Below are 15808 nucleotides of genomic sequence, written 5' to 3'. Positions count from 1 at the left end.
GGATAGAACACATTAATAAATTGAAGAATAAAAACCATGTGATCATCTCAATAGATGCAGAGAAAGCTTTTGACAAAATTCAACACCTATTTGTGATTAAAAAAAAAAACTAACATAATAAAGGCCTTATATGACAAACCTACAGCTAACATTCTCAATGGTGAAAAACCTAAAGCATTTCCTTTAAGATCAGGGACACTTCAAGGCTGTCCACTCCTGCCACTCTTATTCAACATAGTTTTGAAAGTTCTACCTAGGGCAATCAGAGAAGAAATAGAAATAAAAGAATCCAAATCAGAAAAGAAGAAATAGAACTGTCACTGTTTGCAGATTACATGATATTATGCATAGAAAACCCTAAAGACACCATCATAAAACTACAAGATTTAATCAATGAATTTAGCAAAATTGTAGGATACAAAATTAATACACAGAAATCTCTTGCATTCCTATATACTTACAATAAAAGATAAGAAAGAAATTAAGGAAACAACCTCTTTTATCATTACAACAAAAAGAATGAAATACCTAGGAATAAACTTACCTAAGGAGGCAAAAGACCTGTACTCAGAAAACTGTAAGATACAGATAAAAGAAATCAAAGGCAACAAAAACAGGTGGAGAGAGAAACCATGTTCTTGGACTGGAACAATCAATATTGTGAAAGTGTCTGTAATATCTAAAGCAATCTATAGGCTCAATATAATCCCTATCAAATTCCCAATGGCATTTTTCACAGAGTTAGAACAAAAACTTTTACAATTTGTATGGAAACACAGAAGACCATGAACAGCCAAAGCAATCTTGAGAAAGACAAATGGAGCTAGAGGAACGAGGCTCTTTACTTCAGACAGTACTACAAAGCTACACTGATTAGGACAGTATGGTACTAGCACAAAAACAGAAATATAGATCAATGGAATAGGATAGAAAGTCCAGAGATAAAGACACACTCCTATGGTCACCTAATCTATGACAAAGGAGGCTAGAATATACAATGGAAAAAAGACAGTCTTTTCAATAAGTGGTGCTGGGAAAACTGTTCAGCTATATGTAAAAGAATGAAATTAGAATACTCCATAATACAATACACAAAAATAAACTCAAAATGGATTAAAGACCTAAATGTAAGGCCAGACACTATAAACTCTTAGAATGAAGATAGGCAGAACATTCTTTAACATACATCACAGCAAGATCTCTCTTGACCTACCTCCTACAGTAATGAAAATAAAAGCAAAAGTAAACAAATGGCACCTAATTAAACTTAAATGCTTTTGCATAACAAAAGAAACCAGGAACAAGGCCAAAAAACAACTCTCAGAATGGGAGGAAATAATTGCAAATGAAGCAACTGACAAGGAATTAATCTCCAAAATATATGAAAAGCTCATTTAGCTAAAAAAAAAAAAAAAATCCCAATTTAAAAATGGATAGAAGACCAAAATAGATATTTCTCCATAGAAAACATACAGATGGTCAACAAACACATGAAAAGATGTTCAACATCATTACTTATTAGAGAAATGCAAATCGAAACTACAATGAGGTATCACCTCACACAGGTCTGAATGGCTATCATCAAAAAATCTACAAACAATAAATGCTGGAGAGGGTGTGGAGAAAAAGGAACCCTCTTGCACTGTTGGTGGGAATGTAAACCGCTACAGTCACTATGGAAACAGTATGGAGGTACCTTAAGAAACTAAAACTAGAACTACCATATGATCCAGCAATCCCACTACTGGGAAAGGAAAATCATGATTCGAAAGGATATATGCACCTCAGTGTTCATTGCACCACTATTTATAATAGCCAGGACATAGAAGCAACCTCAATGCCCATTCCTAGAGAATGGATAAAGAAGATGTGGTACATATATGCAATGGACTTTCAGTCAGCCATAAAAAGGAACAACATTATATCATTTGAAGACATGGCTGCACCAAGAGACGGTCATACAGAATGAAGTCAGAAAAACACATATTGTATATTAATGCATGTATGGGAAATCTGGAAAAATGGTATAAACTATCTTATTCGCAAAAGAGAAATAGAGACACAGACATAGAGAACAAGTGTATGGACACCGAGCTGGGGGGAGTGGTGGACGGGGTGAATTTGGAGACTGAGGTTAGCATATATGTATTACTGTGTATAAAACAGAAAACGAATGAGCACCTGCAGTACCGCTCAGGGAACTCTACTCGGTGCTCTATGCTGACCTAACTGGGAAGGAAATCCAAAAAGGAGGGGATCTACGGCTGATTCACTTTGCTGCAGAGTCAAAACTGACACAGCATTGTAAAGCTGTGCATCCCAAAGATAAATAAATAAACGTAACATTTCTATAAGGAGCAAACCTTCTCTCTGTGGCCAGGAGGACCACAGATAATAGGATACCAAGATGCGGTAAATGACTAGCCCAACAGTCCTCACTGGGAAGGTGCACTGAGATGGTTGTTAGGCTGCTAGCCTGACCCCTCCAGCAACATAAGCCTCAGTGAAAGTGGAAGGTGAAAGTCTCCTTACTATCCACAATGCCACACCAAATCAGAGAAGACCATTTGGGTTTTAAAACCATTACATGCCAACAAAAACAGAAACATAGATCAATGGAACAAGATAGAAAGCCCAGAGTTAAACCACGCACCTATGGGCACCTTATCTTTGACAAAGGAGACAAGGATATACAGTGGGGCAAAGATAATCTCTTCAAAAAGTAGTGCTGGGAGAACTGGATGTGTGAACTTTTACATGTATCCAACTACATGTAAAAGAATGAAATTAGAACACCTCCTAACATCATACACAAAGATAAACTCAAAATGGATTAAAGACCTAAATACAAGACCAGAAACTAAAAAAACTCTTAGAAGAAAATATAGACAGAACCCTCTATGACATAAATCATAGCAAGTTCCTCTAGATCCACCTCCTAGAATAATGGAAATAAAAACAAAAATAAACAAGTGGGACCTAATTAAATTTAAAAGCTTTTTCACAGCAAAGGAAACTATAAATAAAGTGAAAAAAAAAAAAAGCCCTCAGAATGAGAGAAAACAAGGTGGAGAAAAGGGAGCCCTCTTGCACTGCAGGTGGGAATGTAAACTGATAAAACCACTATGAAGACAGAATGGAGATTCCTTAAAAAACTAGGAATAAAACTACCATGTGTGTATTAATCATTCAGTCATGTCCAACTCTTCGTGACCCTTTGGACTGTAGCTCACCAGGCTTCTCTCACCAGGCCTGTGGAAGTCTCCAGGCAAGAATACTGGAGTGGGAAGTCACTCTCTTTTTCAGGGGATCTTCTTGACCCAGGGATCAAACCCAGATCCGCATTGCAGGCAGATTCTTTACCATCTGAGCAACTAGGGAAGCTGAAAACTACCATATGACCCAGCAATACCACTTCTAGGTATACACCCTGAGGAAACCAAAACTTAAAAAGACACATACACCCCAACCTTCACTGCAGAACTATTTACAATAGCGAGAACATGGAAGCAAACTAGAGGTCCATTGATGGATGAATGGGTAACTAAGCTGTGGTACATATATACTATGGAATACTACTCTGCCATAAACAGGAACGCATCTGAGTCAGTTCTAATGAGGTCGATGAACCTAGAGCCTATTATACCGAGGGGAGTAAGTCAGAAAGAGAAAAACAAATATCATATATTAACGCACATACATGGAATCTAGAAAGATGGTGCTGATGAACCTACTTACAAGGCAGCAGTGGAGACACAGACATAAAGAACAGATTTATGGACACAGGCGGGGTTGCTGGGAGGAAGGAGAGGGTGAGATGAATGGAGAAAGTAGCATGGAAGCATAGACACTACCATATGTAAAATGATACCCAAATTTGCTATATGACTCAGGGAACTCAAACCAGGCTCTGTAACAACCTCGAGGGGTGCGAAAGGGTGGGAAGTGGGAGGGAGATTCAAGAGGGAGTGGACATATGTACATCTAATTCATGTTGACGTATTGCAGAAATGAAACCAACAGTGTAAAGCAACTATCTTTCAACCAAAAATGAACAAATTTTAAATAAACTATTACATGCCAAGACCATGTCTTTGTTGAACCTAGTAAACAGTGGTGCTTCAGTACAGTTCAGTTCAATCGCTCAGTCATGTCCAACTCTTTGCGATGCCATGAACTGCAGCACGCCAGGCCTCCCTGTCCATCACCAACTCCTGGAGTCCACCCAAACCCATGTTCATTGAGTTGGTGATGCAATCCAGCCATCTCATCCTCTGTCATCCCCCCCTCCTCCTGCCACAATCTTTCCCAACATCAGGGTCTTTTCAAATGAGTCAGCTCTTTGCATCAGGTGGCCAAAGTGGAGTTTCAGCTTCAGCATCAGTCCTTCCAATGAACACCCAGGACTGATTTCCTTTAGGATGGACTGGTTGGATCTCCTTACAGTCCAAGGGACTCTCAAGAGTCTTCTCCAACACCTCAGTTCAAAAGCATCAATTCTTCGGCGCTCAACTTTCTTCACAGTCCAACTCTCACCTCCATACATGACCACTGGAAAAACCATAGCCTTGACCAGACGGACCATTGTTGGCAAAGTAATGTCTCTGCCTTTTAATATGCTATCTAGGTTGGTTATAACTTTCCTTCCAAGGAGTAAGCGTCTTTTAATTTCATGGCTGCAATCACCATCTGCAGTGATTTTGGAGCCCAGAAAAATAAAATCAGCCACTATTTCCACTGTTTCCCCATCTATTTGCCATGAAGTGATGGGACTGGATGCCATGATCTTAGTTTTCTGAATGCTGAGCTTTAAGTCAACTTTTTCACTCTCCTTTTTCACTTTCATCAAGAGGCTCTTTAGTTCTTCTTCACTTTCTGCCATAAAGGTGATATCTTCTGTATATCTGAAATTATTGATATTTCTCCTGGCAATCTTGATTCCAGCTTGTGCTTCTTCCAGCCCAGCGTTTCTCATGATGTACTCTGCATATAAGTTAAATAAGCAGGGTGACAATATACAGCCTTGATGTACTCCTTTGCCTATTTGGAACCAGTCTGTTGTTCCATGTCCAATTCTAACTGTTGCTTCCTGACCTGCATACAGGTTTCTCAAGAGGCAGGTCAGGTGGTCTGGTATTCCCATCTCTTGAAGAATTTTCCACAGTTTATTGTGATCCACACAGTCAAAGGCTTTGGCATAGTCAATAAAGCAGAAATAGATGTTCTTCTGGAACTCTCTTGTTTTTTCAATGATCCAATGGATGTTGGCAATTTGGTCTCTGGTTCCTCTGCCTTTTCTGAACCCAGCTTGAACATCTGGAAGTTCACGGTTCACGTATTGTTGAAGCCTAGCTTGGAGAATTTTGAGCATTACTTTAGTAGCATGTGAGATGAGTGCAATTGTGTGGTAGTTTGAGCATTCTTTGGCATTGCCTTTCTTTGGGATTGGAATGAAAACTCACCTTTTCCAGTCCTGTGGCCACTGCTGAGTTTTCCAAATTTGCTGGCATATTGAGTGCAGCACTTTCACAGCATCATCTTTTAGGATTTGAAATAGCTCAACTGGAATTCCATCACCTCCACTAGCTTTGTTCGTAGTGATAATTTCTAAGGCCCACTTGACTTCACATTCCAGGATGTCTGGCTCTAGGTGAGTGATCACACCATCATGGTTATCTGGGTCATAAAGATCTTTTTTGTATAGTTCTGTGTATTCTTGCCACCTCGTCTTAATATCTTCTGCTTCTGTTAGGTCCCTACCATTTCTGTCCTTTATTGAGCCCATCTTTGCATGAAATGTTCCCTTGGTATCTCTAATATTCTTGAAGAGATCTCTAGTCTTTCCCATTCTATTGTTTTCCTCTATTTCTTTGCATTGATCACTGAGGAAGGCTTTCTTATCTCTCCTTGCTATTCTTTGGAACTCTGCATTCAAATGGGTATATATTTCCTTTTCTCTTTTGCTTTTCACTTCCCTTCTTTTCACAGCTATTTGTCAGGTCTCCTCAAACAGGCTTTTTTTCTTTTTTGCATTTTTTTTTCTTGGGGATGGTCTTGATTCCTGTCTCCTGTTCAATGTCACAAACCTCCCTCTGTAGTTCATCAGGCACTCTGTCTATCAGATCTAGTCCCTTAAATCCATTTCTCACTTTCACTGTATAGTCATAAGGGATTTGACTTAGGTCATACCTGACGTGGTGTAGCTCCTCTCGGCCGCTGCCCAGTCAGTGCTTACTAATTGTTTATTATTAATATAGCCTTTTAGTAAAAGAGAATCAGTGGAACCACTACTCTAGCATGCTAGTTAATTCTGTGTAAAAAGAAGGGCTAATCTCTACGTTAAAACATTGTGTTCAATCGCTCAGTTGTGTCCGACTCTTTGCGACCTCATGGACTGTAGCTCTCCAGGCTCCCTGTTCATGAGGATTCTCCAAGCAAAAATACTGGAGTGGGTTGCCATGCCCTCCTCCAGGGATCTTCCCAACCCAGGGGTCAAATGCAGGTCTCCCGCATTGCAGGCAGATTCTTTACCATCTGAGCCACCAGGGAAGCCCAAGAATACTAGAGTGGCTAGCCTATCCCTTCTCCAGGGGATCTTCCCGACCCAGGAATTGAACCAGGGTCTCCTGCATTGCAGGTGGATACTTTACCAGCTGAGCTACCAGAGAAGCCCACTTTAAAACATTAATGATGGAAAGTAAACTGAAATGTGACCAGAAAAAAAAAAAAAGAAACACCTATCAATATTACTGGTTGGTAAAATTTGTCATCTGCATTTTATAAGGAGGAAACTGTGGCTTAGAAATTATGTGACTTGGTAAACATTTCAATTTTACATAATTAATTTGTGATTGAGCCAAAATTCCAAAGTCATGTTTATGCCAGTGGGAAGAAGTTGAATACAATCAGAAGAGGCAGATATCATGGAAAATTCACAATATATATAGAAATGCACTTTACAATGATTTAGCCACTTCTCTCCACATGTTCCAAGCTCATTACCCCTCAGTTCAGAGTCTACCCCCTCTTTGGGTCTCCTTGGATGGAAAAGAGCTCTCCTTTTCTTAATTTTCCAATATTCCTCATTCAGATCTGGACACACAGTGCTTTACTGTTAGCTTTTTATATGTACATGTCTTGTCTCTCCAAATAGACTAGAGCTGGCTTACTTTGAATTCCCCACAGTGTGTCTTGCTGAATGGGGGTTCAGTAGAACCATCTTAGTTTATTAACTACCAGACTGCTCAGCTTAGCTATTGAAAGGTTATGGTGTCTTTTTACAGTATCTGAACACTACAGAAACAACTGGCTCTTGGTTCAGAGACACCACGAGTTCAACTAAGCTGCCAAGCCAGGATCAAATAGCATGATGCTGAACATAGACATACCTGTAAAATGCAACTCATGATATCAGATGCGATTTTTGCATGGGGAGTGTCTTCATCTTTCCCAGAGGGCCTCAGGTTATGTTCCAAGCAGGAATCCCAGAGCCCCACAAGGGCCTTTGCGTGCTTTTCAATCGACTCTGTCTCCCTGATGGCTGTTGTAATTCGCGTGATACAGATTTCAACCACCGCTTGGTCATTGTTATTGGTTTGGTAATCCTGTTTGAAAGAACAGGTTCATGTGAAACAATACTCTGGAAAATTACCCTTCAAAGAACCTACAAAATATGAGCTCAGTCATAGAGCAAATGGGTTTGCCACACTGTGGTTAAGGGATAAGGTTGTAAAACCCAATAAAAGACCTTCTTCCTTGGAGATGAGAACCTTGTGGACAAGGTAGATTTGCAAACGTGCTAAAATGGAGCAGGTTTGTACTATCACAGATACACAGACAGGAAGCTTAATTATTCACTTGCAAGCAGGCTCAAATTTCATGCTATTTTAGAGTTCATTAGAGGTGAGGGTTTACTTTTGGCTCTGATATTTCAGAAACTTTTGTGAAATGTTTCAATTACCCTACAATTTCTCCTTACGAGCTTTCTCTTTCTGTACACAACAGAAATCTTTTCAGCTCTCCCTTTTCAATTAAAATATCCACCAAATCCTTTTAAGTGTTCCCCAACCAAATTTCCCTTTGTTCCCTTGTTTTAATTCTTTCTCAAATACCTAATCATCTTTATTGAGCAATAATATGATCTTATAAAACACCGAAATGTGAAAACTAGGCCCATCACTTTAATTTGGAAAATTGGCCTGACTGTGAACTCTGTGTGGTGGATTAACTCTTACACTGCCATGTACCATTAGAGCCAGAAGCTGATGGGCTCTTCTGTCCAGCTGCAAGTTCCAGCTTGATCTTTTTTCTATTATAACTAATGTTGCAGTAAACATCTTAGGCATGAAACCGTCTCCATGATGTAGATTAGGTATAGCCTAGATTCTTCAGAAGTGGAAATTTCCAAGACAAAACTCAGGAACATTTTAAGGCTTGTGATACACAGTGCCAAACTATTTTCCAGAAAGGTCTTACTAATTTATACTTCCATCAGCTGGGTGAAAGCAAGCCTGCCCATTGTACCTTTGTAAGAACAGAGTATTTTTAATTTTTGGTAATTTTATACCTGAAAAACAGTATCTCATTGCTGTTTTCCATGGAATTTCTTGATCAGAAGTAAGGTCGAATATTTTCAGAATGTTTATTTGCCATTTATATTTCCTCCTTTGAAAATTTCCCACTGTACTCCATGTCTATTTTTCCTTAGATGACTCCATTTTTTTTTTGGCTCTTCTTTGGTGAAATAATATTTTTTCTATCAAGGATATTAAGTCAGCTTTTGACATACTGGTTGTGAATATGGTTCCATGTTACATTAGTTTTAGGTTATTTTGCTGATATTTATTGACATGCTAAGGTTTTAGATAGCCAAATCTGTCAATCTTTGGGACTTTTGTTTTCTTTTTTAACTGGAAATTTAAGTTGGTTAAATTATGTTTTTAAAAGATAATACATGAACATGATACAAAAATAAAAAGATACAAAGAAAAGATTTTCAGTGAAAACTGTCTCCATCTCAGCTCCCTTTCCTGGGGAAACCATGCTCACCAATTTCTCATATTTGACAAGAAAAGTCCAAGTTCATATAAATATCCATCTACACTCACTCCTTTCTTTCTTTGTGATTCCTTTAATAGCTTTTTAAATTTCACATTTTCTTTATTCATAGATCTAATAAAAATTTACCTGTATTTTTTCTACATTTAAAGAAAATGTAACAAAACACTTAATGTTTAGTATTCCAGAAATTAATCTTTTAACCATTCACTTAGCTCTTGAGTCTATCTGGCATTAATGGAAGTAAGCTGCACATTTTCTACAAAGTAGCTAATCTAATTTTTCCATCATTATTTACTGAATAATTCATTTCCTAGTAATTGTCTTATGTATATATCAGGTTCTATTTCAGGGCTGTCTTTTCTGTTCGTTCAATTTTTCAATTCTACAATACTAATTTTGTTACATTTAAGTTCCACGCATTTAAAAAGGTGCTTCCTAGTGTATTTTATGTCTCTATTGTTGCTGTAAACAAAATCTCTGTGTTTTCCTCATTAGAACTTTTAATGAATTATTGTCCATTACGTCAGCCTACATCATTTTTGTATTTATTTTTTGTTGCTTTTGCCCCTCACTAAGTATTTATTGCTCATAGGCTTGCCCCCATTAAAGCCACAGCAGTGTTACCTGCGCACAAACCTTGTTGTACAGCCCCCACTGAGGGGCTCCGGCCCGGGTCCTTGGGGGCGAGGCCTGGCCATGGCGCTGGATGGCTCAGGATCGGTCTGTCTGGCCCGCTTCTCTATTCCTGCCAGCAGCTCCCCACCCCGCCGTGGACTGCTCCAGCGGGTAACGGAAGGGCAAGGACTGGTGGGAGGAAAGCAGGTCAGGCTCTGGCCTCTCTCCACCAGCTGTCCTGGCTCTTCCATGGGTGCCCTGCTGCTGGGCTACACTGCAGGCTCCTGCCTGAGCTGGGAAACTGAGGCAGGCCACCAAGTCCTCCTCTGTCCTGACAGAAGGCGCTGTGAGTCCACCCTGAGGCAGAAGGCACCATTCTGCCTCCCTTCTCGGAATAAGAATCCTGCTGCTCCAGCTGCCAGGAAGCCATTCTGGGGGGAAATGGTCTCTCTTCTGGGCCTCAGAGCTCATTTCCTGCCTCTGGCAGTGGCCCATGTGAGTGCAGCGCCTGCCACCCCTCAGGTCTTGCAGGAGAGCCCGGGGGTCACGTACAGGTGGACACCCTGAGGACAGTGAGTTCACGCGTAGTCACCAGCAAGCTAGGAAACCGTGCAAGATGCGCCTTGGCCCGCGGGCTCCAGAACCACGAAGACCCTGCTCTGCCTTCACCTCCTGTAATGAATATCCACTCTCCCAGGCATAATCTGAATAAATGAAGTTACCCTCCAAGGGCCTCAGAAGCAAATATACAACACCGCGTGGCTATTTCCAGGACTAGAAAGAATGAGGCTCTGATCTTCGGGCCACGATGGCTGAGTCCAGGCAAGGGGAGATCACGTCTGCAGTAAGCTGTCTTGCACGCTTACCTGAAGACCACAGGTGCGGGGAGGCCTTCCACACTCCAGCTGAATTGAAGGAACATGAAGACACAGGTTCAGGCCAGCACCGCTGTCCACAGGCCTGCCCCTCTGCTCCCCACCGCCTCATCCCAGACCACCAGGCCCAGAAAGGTCAGCGTGGAACCCGCACCACCTGCCAAGCATCGCGGCTTCAGGTCAGTAACCATCCTTCTTGTCTGTTTCCCAGAAGGGACAGGCCTGGTGGGAGTTGGGGGCTGAGCCAGACGGCAGGGTTTCCTTCCAGAATCCGCTTCCTTATGGCGGACACAGCTCTGGTCAAGTCCTCTCCGGGCGGATTCTGAGTTTGGAAGAGGCTGGAGCCCTGACGGGCGGCCCCTCCCTCGGACCATGCTCTGTGCGCGGCAAAGCCCTGCACACTCTGCTCCAGGGTCCGGCAGGCGTCTGCCTGTGTCCGCTTCTCCAGCGCCGCTCCCGCTGCAGCTCTGCGGCTCCCGCCGCTCGCAGGCCGGCAGCTGGCGCTGGGCCTTGTCCGGGAGGTCAGGCGCGGCCTCAGCTCGCGGCTTCCAGAGCAGGGCGCCGCGCAGCCGGCAGGTTGTACTGGATGTAGGCTCTGGCAGATGGCGGCGTATAGGCCCAGAGGGTGAGTTCCAGAGGGAACGGCTGCCGCTCTGGTCCCTGCTCGGCTGCAGCCCGCTTCATCTTCCTGGCACCCGGGGGCTCCAGGAGGTCTGAGAAGGCGCTGCTGAGGCCAGGCTCCGGGCTACCCCGGGGGGAGACAGGCAAAGCGGAGGTGCTGGGGCCTCTTGCACAGGTAGGCGGGTAACACCAGGAGATAGAGGTGGGGAAGATGGAGCTGCGGGTCCTTGGCCCTCAGAGCGGCTCTTCCGGCCTCACCAGAGCCAGCCGACTTCAGCGGGGCCAGGTGGGTAACCGAGCCCCTCGGTTCTGCTTGTTTGGCACAACCTAGAGAAAGAAAAATACTGCGCGAATTCCCTGCGTCAGCCTGTAGTATCCACTGATTCCCATCAGCGCAAGCAGTTCTCGAAGAGATTGGGGCAGAAGCAGATGTACTCGGATTCTGGGTCCCACGGGTGCAGGACGCTGGAGTCCAACGCCGGGGACTTGGCCAGCTGCAAGCCTTGCCTTGGGGTGTCCTTCTGGGCAAACCTGAGGAAGAAGGCGCGGTGGCTCTGCGTCTGGCGTGTGTCCCGCGTGCAGCCTGAGGGCAGCAGGGACGGGGCGCGGCTTCGCCGTGGCTCCCGGTGAAAGTCTCACGGGGGTGCGTCCCGTATTTACTTTTTAGGGAGTTAGCTGTTCAGCTCGTCTTAATTATAATATTTTTTCAGATCATTCTTTTGCGTTTTCTAAAAAGATTTCTGTATTGTGTCTGTACCTTTTATATATCTCACGGCTTATTGTGTCAGAATTTCCTAAGCTATTACACATAGAAACAACAAAAAAAAGCAAGAATGCTGGTTTAGTTTCTGATTTTTAATATAAAGTTTATGGCCAAAAGCAACAGAATACTGTAAATGTTTTAAATCATAGAGGATGCACCACTTTCTTTTTCTTTGAAAGTTTAAATATTTGTCTAAATTTTTAAAAATGTCCTCTCAGCATCTAAAGAGGTAACCAAGAATTTTTTTCCTAGATGGCTTATGGATGTGAAGTTTTATGTTATCGTATAGAATGAAATTTCCGGATGTGCATCCATCACCACATTCCTAACAAGAACACCACTTGGTTTGGTGGACTGTTTAGTATATTTTCTTTTACCTTTCTCCTTTGTTGGTGACTGTGCTCTTTTATTTTAATGCAGCAAAATTATTAGTATTACTTGTGCCAGAATCTATACAGCAAATAGTCACTTACAGAGTCAAATCATAGGAAAAAGTGGAATATTAGAGGGCAAAGTAATGATGCTGACTTTTCAAAAAACCTCTACCACAATAGAAAAACCAAAACCATCCTTAGGGGTGAAAAATAACAGAGAATGCCTTTGGGCTAAAATCACTATCTTTGGCCATAACTATTCTTGTAAAAAGCAGTTATTTTAATGGCATCATCTTGAAACATGAACCAACATCATCTTGGTTATTTTATATAATAAAGGTAATATATACATAAAGTCAGATGAAACAGAACCAATACCATAGACAGAAGGAAGCCTATATTCCAACTGTAAATGCTAAGATGGTTAATATGATTGATCCATAACATTTTCTCTAAGGCCAAGAAGAGGAGGAAATGGTGTACCATGTTGCTTGCAGAACATATGATAGTATCTGGTACATAGTTGACACTCAGTAAAGGTTCACTAATCTAATTTATCTAATTCCTAAAAAATTGAAGTTTAGTTGATCGATTATTGTGTTAGTTTCAGGTGTACACTATAGTGGTCCAGTATTTTTGCAGATTACATTATAGGTTATTATAAGATAATAGGTATAATACAATATATTATATTAGCATATAATATAATGCTCTATTCTAAATTCTTGTTGCTTGTCTAGTTTATATATAGTAATTTGTATCTATTAATCCCATACCCTTGATTTGTCCCTCCCCTCTTCCCTCTCCACTTGGGAAACCACAAGTTTATTTTCTGTGTCTGTGAGTCTGTTTCTGTCTTGTGTGTGTGTTCAGTTGTTCAGTCGTGTCTGACTCTTTGCAATCCTTTGGACTGTAGCCTCCAGGCTCCTCTGTCTATGGGATTTTCCAGGTAAGAATACTGGAGTGGGTTGCCATTTTCTCCTCCAGGGGATCTTCTCGACCTAGGGATCAAACATGTGTCTCCTGCGTCTCCTTCACTGCAGGTGAATTCTTTATTGCTGAGCCACAGGGAAGCCCTCTGTCTTATATATATGTTCACTTGTATTATTTTTTATATTCCACATATAAGTGATATTCTATAGCATTTGTAGGGCTTCCCTGGTGGCTCAGATGGTAAGGAATCTGCCTGCAATGTGGGAGACCTGGGTAAAGAATCCATCTGCCAATGCAGGATATATAAGAGACACGGGTTGAATCCCTAGGATCCCCTGGAGAAGGGCATGGCAACCCACTCCGGTATTCTTGCCTGGAGAATCCCATGGATAGAGAAGCCTGGCGGGCTACAGTCCATGGGGTCACAGAAGAGTTGGACACGACTGGGCAACTAAACACACATAGTATTTGTATTTCTCTGTGTGACTTGTTTCACGAAGCATAATATTCTCATTGGTTTTAATTAAATAGGAAAGAAGATTTTGTTGGCACTAATTTTCAAAATTTAATTGTTTGAAAAAATTTATGGATCTTAATTTAAAATTTAATTTAAAAAATAGGAAATAAGAAAAAAGTCTCCCATTTCCCCTGCTCATTATTCTTCAACAAAGTGCTGAGTTATTACTTTCTGATATATCCTTCCAATGATTTTACATATATATATTTGAGTAAATGTAGGTATGTATGTATAGAAACATATGATACACATACATTCATACACATATACACTCCCCCACTCCTTATTTTACACACAAATGGTAGCATAATGGACATACACATCTGCCTCTTGCTCTTTCACCTCATACTGAATCTTGGAAATCTTTTCAAACTAACATATAAAGAGTTTCCTTATTCAGTTTCATGGTAGGATAGTATTCCGATGTAAGGTTGTACCACTTGTTTTTATTGTTCAGTTGCTAAGTCATGTCCGACTCTTTGCAACCCCATGGACTGTAGCCTGCCAGGCTCTTCTGTCCATGGAACTTCCCAGGCAAGAATACTGGAGTAGGTTGCCATTTCCTTCTCTAAGGGATCTTCTCATCCCAGGGATCGAACCCACATCTGTGTCTCCTGCATTGGCAGGCAGATTCCCTATCCCTGAGCCATCAGGGAAGCCCACGGTTGTACCATAGTGAATTTAATTTGTCTCCTATTGATGACCATTTAGGCAGTTTCCAGTCTTTGAAATTACGAAAAATGTTGCATTGACTAACCTCATATGCAAGTTAACGTCACACTTACAGGAGCAGTTGTATAGGACAAATTCCTATAAGTGGAAGTAGATTTGTGTCTTTTTATTACACTCCTGTTTTATTTTTCCCCTGGTTGTTGTATCATTACCATCACTGTTACTTCTGCGGCTGTTGTTGCTGCTACTAACACTACACAGGAGATAGAGAATCAGTTTGTCTAGTTCTGAAGGAACATTTCTGATGGTGTTTTTATTAAAATATTTTTACTAAGGGATAACACATACTTATGATACTGGGTTTCCTATGTAACAACATAGCATGCCTCTCACCTGAAACTATCACAACATTGTTAATTGACTATACCCCAATACAAAATAAAAAGTTAAAGAAAAAAGAACAAAGCATGCCTCTCTACTTTTCAAGTACATTTTTGTGTTCCTCAATAAGATTTTAAAGATTTCCCAATCTAGGGCATGCACATTTCTTAATGCAGACTGTTTATATATGTAGATACTTTATCTATTTGTTGGCACTCTAAATTGGTTCCTCTTGACCAGTATTTCCACTGATTATTACTATATAAAATCTACCAATTTCTGAACACTAATTTGATACCCTACCAATACACTGAATTCTTTTAATTGTTAAGAGTGTTTTAGTTGATTCTCTTGGATTTCCAGTTATGTTATTGTGTTATTTGCAGAAGATGGTAATCTTACTTCCTCCTTTTTAAAACTTTGTTGCTAATTTTATCTTCTTATTAATTGCTTTGTCTATAATCTCTAGAAAAATGTAAAATAATTACATTATACTAGAATGTCTTGTATAGTTCCTGACTTTAATGAAAATACTCCTAGAATTTCTCTAGTAAGCATTATACTGGATATTTTTTTTGCAGGGGGTAAGACAGGTACCGGAGAAGGCAATGGCAACCCACTCCAGTACGCTTGCCTGGAAAAATCCCATGGATGGAGGAGCCTGGTAGGTTGCAGTCCATGGGGTCGCTAAGAGTCAGACATGACTGAGCAAAGAGTCAGACATGAATGAGCGACTTCACTTTCACTTTTCACTTTCATGCATTGGAGAAGGAAATGGCAACCCACTCCAGTGTTCTTGCCTGGAGAATCCCAGGGACAGGGGAGCCTGGTGGGCTGCCCTCTATGGGGTCGCATAGAGTAGGACACGACTGAAGCAACTTAGCAGCAGCAGCAGCAAGATAGGTACATTTTATAATGTTTAGAAATTACCAATATATTCCTATTTTATTGAATTTATCTTTTAATCAGAATGGATGGTGAATATCATTAAGTGCCT

At 41.1% G+C, this 15808-nt stretch overlaps 1 protein-coding gene across 4 annotated transcripts in view; it reads right to left on the bottom strand.

Moving 5' to 3' along the window:
- Positions 1–15808, bottom strand: part of VEPH1 (ventricular zone expressed PH domain containing 1) — a 249382-nt gene that overhangs the window by 202797 nt on the left and 30777 nt on the right. For all 4 annotated transcript variants that reach the window (XM_070466522.1, XM_070466523.1, XM_070466521.1 and 1 more), the window contains exon 3: positions 7389–7604. In XM_070466522.1, the coding sequence (XP_070322623.1) occupies positions 7389–7604 (216 nt within the window). The remainder of the gene's footprint in view (positions 1–7388; positions 7605–15808) is intronic.

Source organism: Odocoileus virginianus, chromosome 4 (assembly GCF_023699985.2).
Source record: "Odocoileus virginianus isolate 20LAN1187 ecotype Illinois chromosome 4, Ovbor_1.2, whole genome shotgun sequence".
Taxonomy (NCBI): Eukaryota; Metazoa; Chordata; class Mammalia; order Artiodactyla; family Cervidae; genus Odocoileus; species Odocoileus virginianus.
Note: the sequence above shows the minus strand (reverse complement) of the source record. Positions and strands in the feature narration are given on the sequence as shown.